The 17149-nt window shown below is 41.5% G+C and overlaps 1 protein-coding gene across 1 annotated transcript in view; it reads right to left on the bottom strand.

Annotated features, from left to right (window-relative positions):
* UNC5C (unc-5 netrin receptor C) overlaps positions 1-17081 on the bottom strand; it is a 483074-nt gene extending 465993 nt beyond the window's left edge. Inside the window, exon 1 of the mRNA XM_019526146.1 lies at positions 16737-17081. Within this exon, the coding sequence (XP_019381691.1) occupies positions 16737-16860 (124 nt within the window). The 5' untranslated portion in view covers positions 16861-17081. The remainder of the gene's footprint in view (positions 1-16736) is intronic.
* Positions 17082-17149: the final 68 nt, after the last annotated feature.

Raw genomic sequence — 17149 nt, 5'->3', positions numbered from 1 at the left:
GGGGTGGGATGTGGGGGGGCAGGGAGGGGGGCAGCTCCCACCACTGTGCACACCCTCAAGGGAAGCTTAGGAGGCATATGCCCCCCCCCCCCAGACTTGCACACAGGGTGAAGGCAGGCTGCCCGCTGTGGGCTTGGGCCTGCATCGGCCTCTTCCTGGCAGGGGAGCTGGGCTGGAGTTGTGCTCAGGTTGGGTGGGGGCAGGGTGGGCAGCAGTAGCACTGGGAGGTGGGCTACAGGATGGCTGTGGTGAATTTTGGGGTGGCTGCAGCCCCCCCATAGCTCCCCTCCCAAAGCTGCTGCATGCGCTGCCCCCACCTTCCCTGAGTGCAGCCCCAACCCAGCCCCCCCCACTGAGAAGAGGTCACAGTGGAAAGCTTGCCCCATGCACAAAGGTGCACATAGCATGGGAAGCCACCTCCCCTGTCCCCTTGCACCCCATGGACAAGCCACTCATGGCTCCATCCCATGCCCTATCATGCCCCAACTGGGCAAAGCCTGTCCCTGCCCCAGCCCCACTCCCTCCCTCACTGTGAGGGCCTTGATCTTCCCCCCCCATCATGCCCCTTCCCTCCCCCATACCTCTTTCTCCTGCACAGACCTATTGGCTGGACGCTGCTCTCCAAACTGCCGGGCTGCATATCGGCCGATATGACTGGTTAATAATCAGTCATCAGTATCGGCCAAACACAACCTTAACTTTGGACAAGCTATATAGGCCTTTTCCTTCTCTCTGCACTTAGCTCCACACCCAAAATTCACCCGACAGACTGGTCTGCTGAACAACAGGTTTGCACAGTCAAACATATTGTATGTCCACTTTCCTGACATGTATACTCTACTAAGAATTTGGCTTGCGGTCACTAAAAGTTTGCATAGAGTACTGGAGTCTTGAATCTTCATAATCAATTTAACTTAACAGAGTACTATATACGCATTTCAGAAAAACCTGCCGTTGTACACAATATACAAATACTTAGCCATATGAAAACCTTCAAAAAGACAAAGTGTATTGACATTGTAATGCATTTTGCTATGAAAAACGTTCATGACTAATGTAACAATTGTCCGGCTCCAATCTGAGCAATATCATCCTTTCAGCCCCATCACACTTCAATCCCATAATTCCCCCAGGTCATAAATGCGTATATATTTATTTTTGTAACCAAATACAATAATTTTTTTTTTATATCTTACAGCTGGAATTGCACAAGACTCAAGGCAAAACATGTAGAAAAAGTCATTTCTGAACCATGCTTTATTCTTAAAAATCAAAAGTGGATTCAGAATTAAAATCAAAACATTTTAAATATATTATGAAATATTTACAATGTTGTTGTGTGTGCCAGAGACCAATTTTTTCAGACCAGTTTCACAAATAATATGTTAATAAACAGGAGTGTGTTTGCTAATTATATTAAATAGGTACATATAAGCTCAGACTGAATTATAAATGGTTTTTTACTGTCCTTGATAAAAGCACTAAGCAGCAAGGACTAATGATAGCAAAGAGGTCCCCTCTCAGTTTGAATAAAGGTTTCCATGTGAAAATCTGTCAACATGAAAAAGTCACTGCTTGTAATTAAAAACAGGCTTTAGTGTAGTAATATGTTTACATGTGAGTTTCCAGAAGGAAAACGAATGCAATTAAATTACCCTCCTTAAATCCTGTGGTTCATTAAAAAAATGCTCTTTTCTGGGCACACTACTGATATAAACTGCTTCAGCACTGGGGGAAAAATAATAATTAAAGTTAGGCTCATGATATATTAAAGAGGTTTGCACTCTACTAGTGCATGTTAAAGTGTCTGTAGCCACTATGAATACAGATCCATAACTTTTGAAGAGGGTATGCCTCCCCAAGACACACACATAAAGGAAAGTTCTACACTTGTTGGTACTTGTACAGGGTTTCACTAATGCGCTGATATTAGAATAGGGGGAGGAGGAGGTTATAGTAATACCTCACAGTACTTGTGTGTGTGACAGTTAAGTGATTAATTACTGCTTTGTTCCAGCTCTCACATTAGCTTACTAAACAACCCTCAGACACTCTCCACAATAGCATTACAGTTATAGCACAATATCTGTTTTCCTAGGACACTTTAAAATAGCTTATTAAAATGGGGTTGGATGCCAGTATAATTTGGGTGCTAAGCTGTCTGTGCTTATCAGGCTCTTTATTTCAGTATTAGATGCTTAGAACTGGCTTGTGTTTTTGAAGATGAATAATAAGCTTTGTAAAGAACATATTTATTTTCATGGCATTGTCATTTATCATTTTCTTTTCTTTTCAACAAACATGTGTCAACTAGTTCTAATACACTTTTGTCTGTGTTTTTGGGTGTAGCAGGGCTAGATATTAATTGCCTAGTAATGATTATCTTATTTTTAAGCCTATTATACAAACACTCTGGAAGCTCAAATGCTTTCAAACCACTGAAAACAGGTATATTTCTTTACATACCAATAAAGCATCCTTTTTGCTTAAAAAAATCCAATTCAATGCTTTTTGCAGAAGAAAAACTCCAGTTGACTTCCCATATACACCTTTGTGATAGTACTACTGGTTTTGAGAAGTACACTCACTAAACTTTCCCAAACTATCTTGAATTTAATTTTCAAAACTGTTACCTTTGGCCTTTCATGTTATCATTTATATGCTCCTTGTTAATGTAACCAGATGGTTACTTTAGTTTGATTACAATTTCTTCCCTGCTTTAATGCAAGAGCTTCATCTTACTACTATCAGATGACATTTGCTATCCTTAATATACATAGTTTTAGAAAAATTACAGAAGTGCTATTGCTGCATTATGTGAAAAAATCCAGTGTATATTTAGCTGACATAGCATCAGCTGCTGTTTAAACTGGGTTTAGCTAATGGACTTTTAATGTCAGTGGGGTTATGTGCTATTAGCAGGAATGGACCCTTTTTATAAAAATCACTTTTCGTCAAGTGTGTTGTTTGAACATTCTTTCCTGATTTAGTGACTGTCACTGAATGCAAAACAAACCCAAGGACACTGAAATCTTCTGTTATCTTTAAAACCAATTTAACCTCAGCCCAGCCTCCAAACAGAAAAAATAGATTTCTACATTTGTACTGGGGGGTGAAAGAACTTTGAAGACAAAGCACCAAATCTTGTTTGCTTTATTCAAACGAGTAGGTCACATGTAAGTCAGTGAAAATGACTGGCTAGATAAGGAGAGCAAGATCTGGTCATGAAATACTTTTTTAAAAGAAATAGGAACTTTGGCAATAAAAACCATAGATTAGACTCATAGATTAAGCTCATCAGGGACATGTGGCAGATGAACAGTCGAAACAGTGCCATTCAGTTATTTTAATTCAGTTTTCCTATGAATGCAGATTTATGATTTTCCTCTGGAGACTACAATCCACACAAACATTTAAGGGAAAGTCAATAAATTCATACTGTTTCTCCCCCCCACCCCCTCCAAGCCATTTTTATACGCTGGACATGCTCATTTCATTACACAAATAAAGTGTTATACATTTAATTTGTGCTGAGAAAATAAGACCTATAGAGAAAAATTAGAAGGATAGCAATGCTCAGAAGCTAGCAAAGCAAAACAATTGACTGCAAAGGAAAGTGTACGTCATATTTCATTTTACTAATTCATCCAGGATAATAACCTATGACTGGTATCAACCACAGAGCTTACTCTTTCTGCTCAAATTCACTGCTAAATGATTTGGGTTCAAACCCTGCTGACTACTCAGGCAGAAAATCATTACAAAACTGTACATATGTATGCCCAGATTCTTCTGTCTCATATTAGGGTGCCAATCTCAAGTGACTCATTAGGCAGCAAAGGAGATACAAGCCAATGGGCGACAGGATTCGGCCATTAGCGTTTTTAACAATGAACAATTAACTTAATTTTAACAGCTGAAAACCCACTTCAGTACATGTCAGAGAGAATGGAAAGCCATAAAATCATTCAGGATATCATCTCTCTGTTGTAAGGGCCAGCCCATATTCTAAGAATGACATACTTTGCTCTATTTTGATGTTTTAAAACTCATCTGAGTAGCACGTATGCTTTGTGTTGGTCCTTTACAGGGGGGTGAATTTTATCCATTAAAAAAACAAAACATATGCAACAAATTTCTTAGAGCTAATATGACTACATCGGTAGATATTCAGTATTAGCATAGTTATTTAAGTCTCAGTAAAAGGGCATTCAAAGCCTTTCACCATCTCTGAGAAGTCCCCGCTCTATGTGTTGTGCCTTCCTACTGTGACAGCATGTTCCTATGAGTCTCCATTTCCCCCCGTGAAGCTTGCTCTACTCTGATGCCAGGATGTTGGCAGACACCTTGTTCAAGCCCAGGAAGAAAGAGTAACCTGCAGAGATGCAAAGCCCCACATGGCTTAAGATGCACGGGGTTAAGAGCCACTAATGTAAGCTGTTGTAATAATACAACAGAGCCACAGCATGAGCAACATCCTGCCGTCCTCATAGAGCCTTTCCTCAAAGCACCATTTACTTTCATGGGGGAAGCCAAGGATAGAACAGCCTACAAAGTTCGCCTGCTTTACCTCACTGTATAAACTAAATATTGCAAAGCAGATTTCAGTATACAGTATCTTTAGTACATTCCTAACACAGGAAATCAGCTGATGTAAGCTGGCATTAATGACATTTGGTCTATACCAATTTTTATCAGATCGGGATCTGGCTAAAGGACCCCACTTCTAAACACCAGAGACCAAATTCAATTCTGACTAATAGGCACTTAAGTGGGCTTAGGTGCTTAAGTGTGAATCCATTTCACACTGCTCAAATCCCAGAGAAACAGTTAATACAGTAGGTGAATGGGTCTTCAATCTCCTCTTCAAGGTAAGATGACAGTGTGTTACAAAGTAAATGCATTAGTGGATTTTGAGTATTTGAACATGGAGGAATAGAATCACACTTGGGTGCCTAAATCCACTTACACACAATAGATGGGAAAACATCTGGCCACCGGTGTGACAATGTAGAGAATATAATTTAATTAGCATCCCAACTGACCTCTACATCTCTGGATTTGCTTTGTAGTTCCCCAGTCACTGTTAATTTAATTAAGAGAATGGGATGACAAATTGCACCCTAATTCCATTTCAGTAGACCTGTGAGGAATGAATAAAAGGGCAGCTCAGGTTTATTTGAGCAACAAACTGAAGAAATTATTTTAGCTATCCAAAACTGGTCAAGAGACATAAAGCAACCTCCTGGAGGCATGTCTATGATGACTTGCCAAAACAAAAAGCACAAACTTGTCCCAAAATGAGGAACAACAGATACTAATACAATAGAACTAATGCAAGTTCTTGGCTAACCAAGAAAATCCGCAGTCACTAACCTACAGCATGGAAGCCTTTCAGAGCCATTGGAGTTGGCCTGCAGACTAGAGGGGCTTCAGCAGGGTTTGGCAGCAAACAGCTTCACCTGCTCCATAGCTAGGCGGGGGCAAACTTTGCCTGTGCCATGGCTGTGTGCAGCAAGAAGCAGTGGCAGGGGTAGCACTTGTAAAAGCTGGATCCTGGTGCCAGCCTACCTTGGGACTAACCCAGGTCATTCTGGCCCACCACTGCTGAGCCAAGTCTGCAAATGAAAGATCACATTCTCCTCTAATATATTCCCATAACTTTTGCAGACAAACCCTCCCCCTTCCCACCTGCTGATTGCTTCAGCCATTGCCCCAGGAGGGAGGAAGAAAAAGTCCTCCAGTCTGGGTGCCTGCCTACGCAGTCCAGCACAGGGGTACTGGGTAGCCCCTGCCTTGGGGTCTTCCCCCCAGCCCCGGGTCCCCTAGCCTGGGGCAGCCCCAGGGAGCCAAGGAGAATTCTTCCACTCCACAACCCATTGCCTTAGCTGCTGCAAGGCCCAGGGAGTGGAGAGAAATTCCCCTGCTCCTCTGCAGCTTATTTTGCCTTAGCTGCTGCGAGTCGGAGGCAAAACTGATGCAAGGGAGCAAAGGAATTTCCCTCCTCTCCCTGGACGATCCCTGGGATGCAGCAATTAAGGCAAGGGTTTGGGGAGGGGAGAAATTCCCCTCAGCTGCCTGGGGTGGGGGCAGGAGAAACCCCCCGAGGCAGGGGCTCCCCAGTGCCCCCATGCTAGGCTGCATGAGTAGGCATGTGGCCCAAAGGGGGCACACTGATCCAAAAAGGTTGAAAACCCTGCTGACCCAACCAGGTTTATCTTAAACTGGTTTGGGTCATTTTGAAAGCAGTTTATGTGCACTGAACATCTGTTCTGTTACAGGTTTAAACCAGTTTCTGATCACTTAAAACCAGTTTGTGTGTAAATTCTGTCCCAAGCCTAAAGGGTCAGACTTCATTTCTTGCTCATTTATATACCTGTTAATAAATGTATAAAACTGTTTACTTGGATCCATACTCTTTAAAAGGCTAATCTAAAAGGCTTGTTGTTGGAGTTAACTGGCAACAATAACCGAAAGAGTTGACTAAAGGAAGGAGCAATTGTGGGCTTTATTATAGCTTCTGCTGATCACAGGTAACAGTGAGACTTGACTTTGAATAGCTTTGTTAATGGGGATTTGCTTAAATTGTGACCACTTGTTAGTCCTGGTAGATCTTTATTTGCAAAGTTATGGTAATAAGGCTGACACAGAGCGTCATTGTTAATAATGTTAAGGGAGGAGGGAAGAATGCTTCTGTACCAACCAAGAAACTGGCAAAATTGTGAGCTAACTTTGCAGAGAAAAATTTCACTCGTTCAGACTAAAACAATGGGTGCAATTATCATCTCACTTCTATCAGAGCAAAGAGTAACTCCACCAAGCTCAGTTTAAACTTATACCACTATAAATCTAAAGTAAATAAGTAAGGAACCAGGCCAGACTGCTATTCTGATATTCATGTATGCTAATTTTTATGCCTCAGACTTTATATCACTGAACTGCAGTTAACCTCATTCAGTGAAACTACATTATTTTCCCTCAATCTGTATATTTTCCAACATAAGCACATGTTGGGACTGGACAAAGATAAACCATGCCTTTTAAAAATAAAAAATAAACAAACATATAAGAGTATAATTAATCATCTGCCTACAATCATTTCAGCACGTTTATGATAGGAATATTGTTCTCAAAGACTCTGTACTATGTATGTTCCTCTAGTGATCACCATACATTGCCTAACACAAAATGTACAAGATGCATTTAAACAAGTTTCCAAAATAGTTGAGGTAGAATCAATCTCCTCTGAAAAGTAACTGTTTCCTTGTATATAATTGATGAAATTCAAGATTTTTCAATCCTGGGGGACCAAAAAAAACCTTCCTTTTTCTCAAAGGATACTGTGTTAATCCACTCAGCTTAACATTTCAACCTTTTAGTCAGCATGAGACTAAGAAATAAAGCTATTTTGCTTCATGAAAATAACTGCAAGTGAATTGGTAGACACTATATAATAAGAAAATGTATGGCCATTGACAGGCCAGTCAGTAGAACCCTTCCACACTTCATAGCACCATATTTGATAATGTTACCTCAACAGGAGAGAGCTGATTAGCTAGGCAACCTCAAAATGTTTATGACTAATAAGGATGTTATGAGCATAAGATGAGTGACTGACATGTGGGATGTACTGTCGGATAAGATGTTTCTGCACTACAAATAACAATGAATGGTGTTACTTTGATTTCACTTGCTATGGTATTTCTACCAAAGCAACTCCAATGGACTAGACTTTGATCTATGTAAATTCTGAGTAATAACATTCATTTCTGTGACTAGTCCCTACCATAGTTTTCATCAATTAAGATTTATTAGCAAACATCCCATTCCTGAGTAATAAATAATATTTTGTCCTTAGGCTTTTATACTTATTTTTTTCTAGATACCAGTATACCAATAAATAAACTATGGGTGAGCAATAAGAGCTTCAAAGTCATAAAGCAATTCGGTAACCTTCAATGGAGCATTCGTTGGCACCTATCTATCTTCAAAATTTTTAAAAGGGAAAAGGACAGCAAAGAGCATAATCTTGGGACTTAGAATTTTTACCTGTCATATTCTTGCCTTTGCCATAAATGTGTATGGTTTTGGGGAAATCACCTTACGTATTTCCCTCCGTTTGTCCATTTGCAAATTTGGACATAATGATAGCTACTTGCCTAGCCCTGCAGCATATTACTGAGGATTAAAGAGACTTATTGTGATGCACCAGGATAGACCCTGTCCCACTCTACAGTGATACAAATCATGAATAAAACTGATTTAAACAGGCATCTGGAGAACTCCCCAGGAAGGAGAGAGATGTTCATTTGGTCCACTGCCTGTGCCATGCCCCTCTGTCTCACCAGGGTAGTGGATATACTAAGGGAAAGTGAAAATCATGGCCAGACATTGATGCTCCAAGGCTTCCTGCTACTATCCAGATAGGGCTATTAGAAGGTGAGGTAAGCTAATTTCTTGCATAGGTACTGGCCTCTGGCTGCTTTACCTCTCCATCCAGGAAGAGCACAGACCATCTGCAGATGCTTTCTCAGCCTGACGAAGGATGTCTGTGCCCAAAAGCTTACTAAGAAGAATTTTCCCAACTCCTGAGTTGGTCTAATAAAAGATATTGGATTCACCCAAAGAACCTAAGTTCTTAGACCGATACAGCTGCAACCTACACCCCTGATGCAAGCTACAGCATTCTTGAGACTGCTCAGACTTGCACTAAGGACTACCCTGGGCTCGAAGTGCTGTTGGGGGGGGGGAGTGCAAACATGACTTTGAAATAACTTTGCTTCCCCTTCTCTGAAACATCCCCTTTGGTTATACTAAGCGGACATCTGGCACCAGTGAGGATCTGTGTAACAGCACTTGATTCTAGATACACTACTCTACAAACAGGATGGCAAAGAGAAGCAGCAAGCTCACAAAGTACTACAGACATTTCTCTCAGTTTTGCCGATCCAATCTATCTAAAATATTTTTGGCTAAAATATCTTCCACCATGATTTTGATACCTTAGTTTTAAAAACAAAAGTTTTGAATGACTATATTTGACCAGCTCTAGTTTTTTTAGATAACGGTTTGACAAGGGCTAAAGAGATGCCCCCAAGTCCCAGTGTTAATGGGTTACAATGACAGCCCAAGTCTCCTGCTCATCACATAAGTAATTCAGTGTGGTGCTTTAAGAACAAATAGGAAGCAGCTGTAAGCAATGGCAGCCTGGAGAGAGGCTGTATGTCAGTCCTCTCCCAACCTTATAAAAGCTGGAAGGACCTTTTGTAGTTCTCATTAAGTGTTTTGAGTCACTTGCCTTTATATTATTTGCTTTTGGAAAGGTAGCCCTGAGGAAAAGGACACAGATAGCTTGTGGCGTTATGCTATTTTCCTTGACTACTGTGTGGGGCCACCAGCTTAACAATCAGTTTCATGTCACATTCACTGTAGCACGGTGTGATGACAAGATTCAAAATGAAAAAAAATGATACCAGAGGCACCTTGTAAAAATCACTGCATGTTTAATTTAAACAGAAGCAACAACAATAAAAAAAACCGGGTGAAAGATTCATCTCACTGAACTAAGTGGGCATTTTTACCATTGTCTCCAGGAGGGCCAAGATTTCACTCACTATTTATAAAAAACGAAAGTGGATACCCCAGTTAAAGTTGACAAAGGTAAATATGGTATTTGCAAAACTAAAAAGACAGAGGAGTTCTGTTACAATTGGGTTTGGCACATTCCTGCTCACATTTGTTTTCATTTTCAGTATAGGCTTACATTTTACACTTTCAAAACAAGTGATACAAATTAAGTTACTGTTTGGATAAAATGTGAATCCCAAGGGGTAAATGCCATTTCCTTAAGACTGCCTGTTGGACTGTATTATGATGGAATGCTCAAGAGTGTCTTATCTTGAGACTGGACTCTGTGGAGCACATAATAAATCATGTACAACATCACTGCTCTTTTTCAGTCCTTGGAAGCAGTTAGCATTGAACTATGCCTCTGTACAATACTGCTCTCTATGTTGGTGGTGGCAGTAGATTGGAAAAAACCCTGCCTACCTCTTATTTTTTGGATTTGATCCCTGACTTGCACTTTGAAAGTATATACTGTTTCATCATTGCAAGTAGAATCTGAAAGCAAAAATCGCTAATGAAGATGACAGGCAATGTAATTACTATTTTATCAGTACTGACACCAAGATTACTGCCTGCTAAACTTGAACACCTCCACTGGGTGGCTAATAATGTGTATGCTTGACAAACTAAAACATTTCTCTCTCTCCATTCAAATATAAATAAATAAGAAGGGGAGAGGAAAAAATACTATTTATTCTTTACTGATATAATTACACTGAAACATACTGTACCCCAAAGAATAAACACCTATGATTAAATTGAACTTTATTTCAGATCAATGCTCACCAATGGCATGAACTGAATCAACCTTTTAAGTTAAATCAAAATAATGTTTTGAACGTCTGATTTTCTACAATGAATTCAGTCCTCCTCATCTAATTCACAGTAACCTCCCTACCAACTTTGTAAGCAACACAAGCAGGATTTAGCCCCACAGAAGCACCTTACTTTTTGCAGTAATTACAAAACCTTTTTATGGCAAGGTGCAGAAGCACTGTTTGTGCCATTTTGCAAAAGGATAATTGGAGCTGACTCTTCAAAGATTTGATTAGGTTCATTCAAATCACAGAAAGATATGAGAATGAATTAAACTTCAGGAAACAAACTTGCTTATACATTATAAAATGGGCCACTACTAACAAGATTACTGAATTGCTAGAGAGAATGAAATTTCCCCATTTAGGTTCATTTTTCAAATAACAGATATGCCTAGAAGTTCATGCAAACACAAACTGCCTGATCATACAAAGTGCAAAAAAAAGAATCCCCTGTAATGTTCCAGTTAGCCTGAACTCCTCTGACTCCCACAGGAATTGATGGTGTCCTGCATCTATTAAGACGGAGCCTAAACAGCCTCTCTCACAACATCAGTTTTCTACTAATGTAAAAAAGTTAGCATAATCATTTGAAAATGCTATATAAATATAATGCACATTTCCTTTTCTTCTGATCTACAGACCAGCTATGGAATTGATTAGTGTGTGTTTTGAAACATCACTTTATTCTTGCTTTCAAACATACTGTATTTGAAAATTAAATTAAGAAAATCATTTTAACATGTGTAATGTTGTTTCTTGGTTCAGAGATTTACTGTTGCATACATGGTTTGCCCCAGAATACAGAGCACATATGAAGTTTTAAAATCTTGGTCAATAATTCATATAAAATGACTGAACACAAGTGTGAATGTTATTTGTGAAACTGATTTAAGAGATCTATATATTTTGATTATATAGGACACCAAGTTACAAGTAGGAACAATAATAGCAGGCAAGGACATCAGGACACATTTAATAAACATTATGGTTTAGGGCTGGTACAGACAGAAAGAGAGCCAGATTCAGTCTTGCTTATTCACAAAGAATTGCTGTCCTCTGGAGGTAGCCCCATTAACTTTATGTGACCTGCTTAAGTTGCACCTCAAATCAGAAAGTGCCCTCAGTAGGCTACTTTGCTTTCAGAGAGGACAAGTGCAATGTTAAGATATTCTTTCATGTGAGTAAGGGTGGCAAAATCTGGCCCCAAACAGTTAACCCCACTAAAATTTGAGAGAGCACATTAAAAAAAAAAATTTGAACTGGGTGTATCCATTCATTGTGAAATGCTCCTCAGAACTTGCTTTACTGACACAAATACTATTACATCCACGCTCTCAAATAAAAACGGTCCACTGATGCATCAAGATAATTAAGTCTTCCCCCTCTCCTTTTGCAACAAGATGCATTTAGGTATTTAATTAAGAAGTGTATCCCCAAAAGGTTAGTATATTCACACGTTATATTTCACTTTTTCCACACCAAGCATTTTCAAACTGCTGCTGTTGCTAATAAAGGGTACACTGGGTTAGGACAAATATCTGCACATATGGCTCTTTTATAGTTTTCTTTTTAAATTATCACTTTAATTTAATTAGGTTTTGGGGGTTACACATAAAAATGTACTTTTCACTCAGAACAACTGAACAAAACTTGTTTAATATGCATCACCTTTTATCTTAACTTGTCAGCCCAGCTCTTATGCCATCATTACTACTAGTCCATAAATCTGTCTGTATCATGCTCACCAGAGTATCCAAGTGCCTTACTGGAGGATCTGAGGGTCTAACAAAAAGACAGCTACAGGATAACTTCTGTAAAAACTTTTAATGCAGGATGCACAACATGGATAAGTGTGATAGCTGATTCCCATCAATCTAGATGCACAGGGCAGTCATCTGGATATAAATCTTACTGGAAATCTGCTTGTATTGCTTTTAGTTCAGATATGTGGTTGATGCTGAGATTTGGGAGCCCCCTACCTTCCAGCCTGGGATTGTATGAATTCTCTTTTTTTGTTTAGCCTGTTATAGAGATGAGCTCTAATCTTGAATATCAGATTAGGGACTGAGTGTGGTTTGTTAAGCTCCCTGATCCTCCAATATCCAGAAGCTGGATTTGGGGAATATGTGTTAGGATCCCTTTGAACTTATATATTTTAGTAGACCAGTGATTTTCAACAATGGTGCCATGGCACCCTAGGGTACCCTGAGATCCTATCATGAGTGACATAGAATGCCATGCAACAGCAGCACTGTTAGGTGGGCAAACATGATGCACATGCTAAATGCAGGAAGTTCAAATAGGCATCCACAGTGTTAACAAACATTCTGCCCTTTTGTGGACTTTGAGTTTTTGCAACAGAAGAATTGCTCTATTATTTTTCTGTAGTCAAAAAAACAAGTGAAAATTTAGAGCTGACATTTTCTGAGCTGTACTTCATGTCTATCCATGGGTACCTCAAGTCTAAAAAGACAGAACTATTCTTGTGGATGTTTCAAAGTCTTTCTTGACAAGCAGAGAAAAAATATTTCCAGACAATAAATGAAAATGGTTAATAAAGTAGAAACAGTATGTTCTTCCATTACAGATTAGTCATAAATGTAGTTCTGCTGAACAGTGTACACTGAGATGCTGATATGAAGTAGTATGTACCTCTAGGGGAGGGGGAAGATCACCACCAATTTTTCAAGTATTGAATTTATTTTGCAGGAGGTAATGGAAAGAGAAGAAGAAAGAGAAAGTTTGTGTACCATTGAAAGTACCATTCACTTGCTTCAAAAGTGGAAGGGGAGAGGACAAAGCCACTTTGTAAAGAAATTATTTTAAAACCAAGTAAAATTAACACTATGCCACATATCTTCTCTTCATCAGACAAATGACTAATACTGTTACACATGATAGGAATGGAAAAACTGGGTTGGGGAGGGGGACATCTTTTCTTTTGGAAAATATCATTAACTGGATTCATATTTTAGAAAACCCAAACCAGCAGTAATATGAATCTAAGTCATCCAAAGATCAGAAAATTCTGCATGTGATTCAGAAAAATGACTTTCAGTTTGGCTCTTTACTATTACCAGACATAAAAATCATTTGAAGTGTAGGTATTCCCAAATTAGGAGGGATTAGAAGAAACAGAAAAGGATTTTGAATCGGGCTTAATAGAAAACAAATAATAATATTATTTGGTAAAGAATGAATTGATGTAAAGGAAAAGTTGCCCAGTGTTATATAGAAAGAAAAGTTCCTAACAAGGGTTTGGTTACATTGTAGCACTTTTTTGTGGTAGGGCAGCATTAAAGAATGGGATGTGAAGGACATATGGTCATCAAACCAAAATAACAGGTCAGAAAATCCCCAACTCTGGAAAAAATGCCAAATTCAAATATGTACCCAAATTGTACTTGTGAACTGAACAAAGGAAAAGGAAAAGGAAAGAGATGCAAAGGAGAAATAAATCAATGCATCCCAACCACATTCCTTGGGTTTTTCCATTCTGGCAAGTAATAAACTTTCTATGGCAAACAATGTAAAGGGTTGAGAAAGGCAGTTAGCCACAATGAGTTTCAAGTCTGGCAGAAAGCAAGGCAGAATGGCACCTTAGAGACTAAATGGTTCAGAGAGGCATCAGCTTCCATAGACAACACCATTACACGTGATGAAACAAGCTATCACTTATGAAAGATTATGCCTCTAACCGGTTAGTCTCTAAGGTGCCACAATGCCCTGCTTTCTGCAACATAAAGGGTTGCCACAGATATCTTCCCCTCTGCCTCAAATGGCTATATTTATGGCACTAATCTCTTTGTACTGTACACTGATACTTTCTGAAAATCTTGAAGGCCTAGCAATTCCTCACCTATTCAGTGTCTGAGAAGGACCAGGTCCAATATCTTTCATAGCTGTTACACATCATTATTTTATGAAAAGCATGCATATTCAAAAGATAAGAGATGCAACTAAGAAATTGAATATAGTTGGTGTGGTTGATACCAACCATGACATATTGGTATCAACCTGAAATGGCAAGGGGCTCTCTGTTCCTACAGGATTTGAGGTCAGAGAGAGCTGAACCCTGGAGTTTCTCCCCTGCCCACTCATCCCATCTGTCATTTAAATTACAGTTGTCCTGACTGTCTAGTAGCAGGATGCCTTTCTAGCCTTTGTCCAGTTTCATCAAAAAGGGTTCTTTCGCTAGATACCAGCATTATCTACAAGCACATTCACCGATACAGATCCACTGACATCTAAGTTCAACAAATGCATTACTATCTCCATGCACATAAACACTTATGTTGCCAATGAGACAAAATTATGGCACAAGGAGAAGAGAAGAAATATGATACAATACATGATTCTCATTTTATTCATATTTTCTGTAACCTCCTTTTCAATGAACAAGTTTCCAATGACACCTATTTATACTGCATAAGGTCAGGTCTAATATTAAAGTAAGCAACTCACAGAGGAGAATAAGAGGACCCTGGTATTTAGAGGAAGTTGGTCAGAATAGCTACACACATTCAGACGTGGTGTACAACAAATACAGCAACACTAACCCATAAACCAGCAAGCCGTCAGATTCCTGACAGTCAGGCAGGGGTACTGGGAGTCCTCTGGAGCCCAGAGCAATCAGCAGCACTTTGGTATAAGTGCCATCAAACCGACCATAAAGGAGTATGCTTTACAATCATAGGGTGATTATACAGGGTAAAAGCCACACAGCCCTCTCAAGTACCTCTCTAGTGAGATAATATTTTAAAAGAATTCTGTCACATACATCTTGCTAGCCTTCCCAAATAAATTCTTTGTTCCTCAAATACGTGATATTCCTTGACTGAGAAGGAAAAGAATAACTCGTCAGATTTCTTTCTTCCTTTTTTTCTTGGTAACCATGAAAACAGCTTTTTCAAATGCTATAATGAACCTGCTTGTCTTCATTATGTGCATCACACCCACACGTAAGAGCAACTTCTCTCTCTCCCCCCCCATCTACGGCTCAAGTTGTGAAAACGGTTTGGCAGCAGAAGCAACAACCCATTCCCGCTCCTTCCACTATTGGTGCTCCTCGCAGGAGTTGCAGAGGGGAGGTAGAGACAGGGAAAGTTTTAGGCCGAGTTAGAGTACAAGGAAGAGTCTGTCCTGCAGGCAGCAAAGACCAGTACCATGCAGAGCCAGTACATTTTGTGGTGCGCCCGATGTAGCTAACCATTTACTGAAAGGCCTGAAGTTGTGATCATTCTGAAGGGGCTATTTACAGTCACCTCAAGGCTATGGCAAAAGCCCAGGTTTCCAGATTTCTTTGCAGAAAACTGAACAAGCACAACGAGAAAGGATTATATTACGCTCCGCACACACACACATATTAACTCCCCGTGGATATATTATGTTTTAGGGAGGAAGAGAAAAGATAAAAAACAGCCCAGGAAGAATCTGCTCCAGCTGAGCACAGCCGAGAAGAAGACATATCAAGCCCCAGGCTCCTCAGCCTGCCAGGGACTGACAGAGACAGCTAAAGGAACATACAAAGAAGCACTAGCCACCCGGACTCATTCCCCTTTCACCATGTCCTGCGTGCCCTCCTCACCCTCCCAGGACTAAGCAGCTTATCTCTTCCTGCTGGACTGCATCTTCCTGGAGCTGGCTGTGTCCCTTGAGTGGCCTTTTTCTCATTCTTATTTTGATGCTGGAAGAGTGAGGCCCAGCTGCGGGCTGGACTCTCCCCATCACCAGCCTTTTACCGTGATCTCTACCCTGGCTGGTGCCTTCATGCCTCCAGGAATCAGAACTCCTGGGAGAGATGATCTCTTGTATGAGGCCAACTAAATCTTTGCAAAAAAAAAAATTCTTAAAAAAAAAAAAGTGTCATGACCCCAGGCTCTCTCTCTCTCTCTCCCCCACCAAGCCCGCAGATGCCACCAGCCAGAGCAAGAAACAAAACCCACCCAGTTGCCCCCTTACTCTGCCTAGCTCTACCCCCCGCTCGCTACCACACGGATGCATTTCTCCGCTTGTAGCGGACGCCCAGCCTGAGCTGCAGGGTGGAAGTGGGGAAGAAGAGCGAGGCGGGGGGTTCAAAGCGGAGGCGGCGGAGCCTTCCCCAGCAGAGGCGGTTGCTTCCGAGGGGCAGGCGCTGCCTGCGGAGCCACACGGGTGGGTTCAGCGCGGCGAGCTCCAGAGCTGCCCCGACCCCGACCGCGGGCAGGGACAGCGCTGCCAGGGCTGGGAGCGGAGCCCCGAGCCGGCGGAGGTGCCGCGGGGACGGAGATGCTGAGCCGTGCCGAGCCTTACCTTGCGCGGCGGAGCCGGTGCTGCTGGCGCTGAGGATGGCGAGGGCAGGTAGCACGAGCATTTGCAGTAAGTATCCCAGTCCCAGCCCGCAGCGGGCAGCCGCGCCGTCCAGCCCCGCGCCCATGGCAGCCCCGCGCCAAGCTCCCCTCGGGGCGGGCTGGGGCAGGGGACAGCTCCCCCCGGCGCGGCTCAGGCTGGCGCCGAGCGGGGGAAGGCGGGGAAGGTGCCCGGGCTCCGGCGGCGGCTGCTGCTGCAGGGAGACGAGCGGCACTGGGGCATCTCACGGGCTGGAGCCCAAGTGTGCGGGAGCCCGAGCCCGCAGGGGAGGAAGGGGCGGCAGCATCCTCGCTCCGGCGGATTTGCATATGCAAGAAGGGGCGGTGCGAGGGGCGGGGGGGGAGCTGTGCCCGCGC

Source organism: Gavialis gangeticus, unplaced genomic scaffold (assembly GCF_001723915.1).
Source record: "Gavialis gangeticus isolate Ggan-Ray unplaced genomic scaffold, GavGan_comp1, whole genome shotgun sequence".
Lineage (NCBI taxonomy): Eukaryota > Metazoa > Chordata > Crocodylia > Gavialidae > Gavialis > Gavialis gangeticus.
This window is presented reverse-complemented; position numbering and strand designations above follow the sequence as displayed.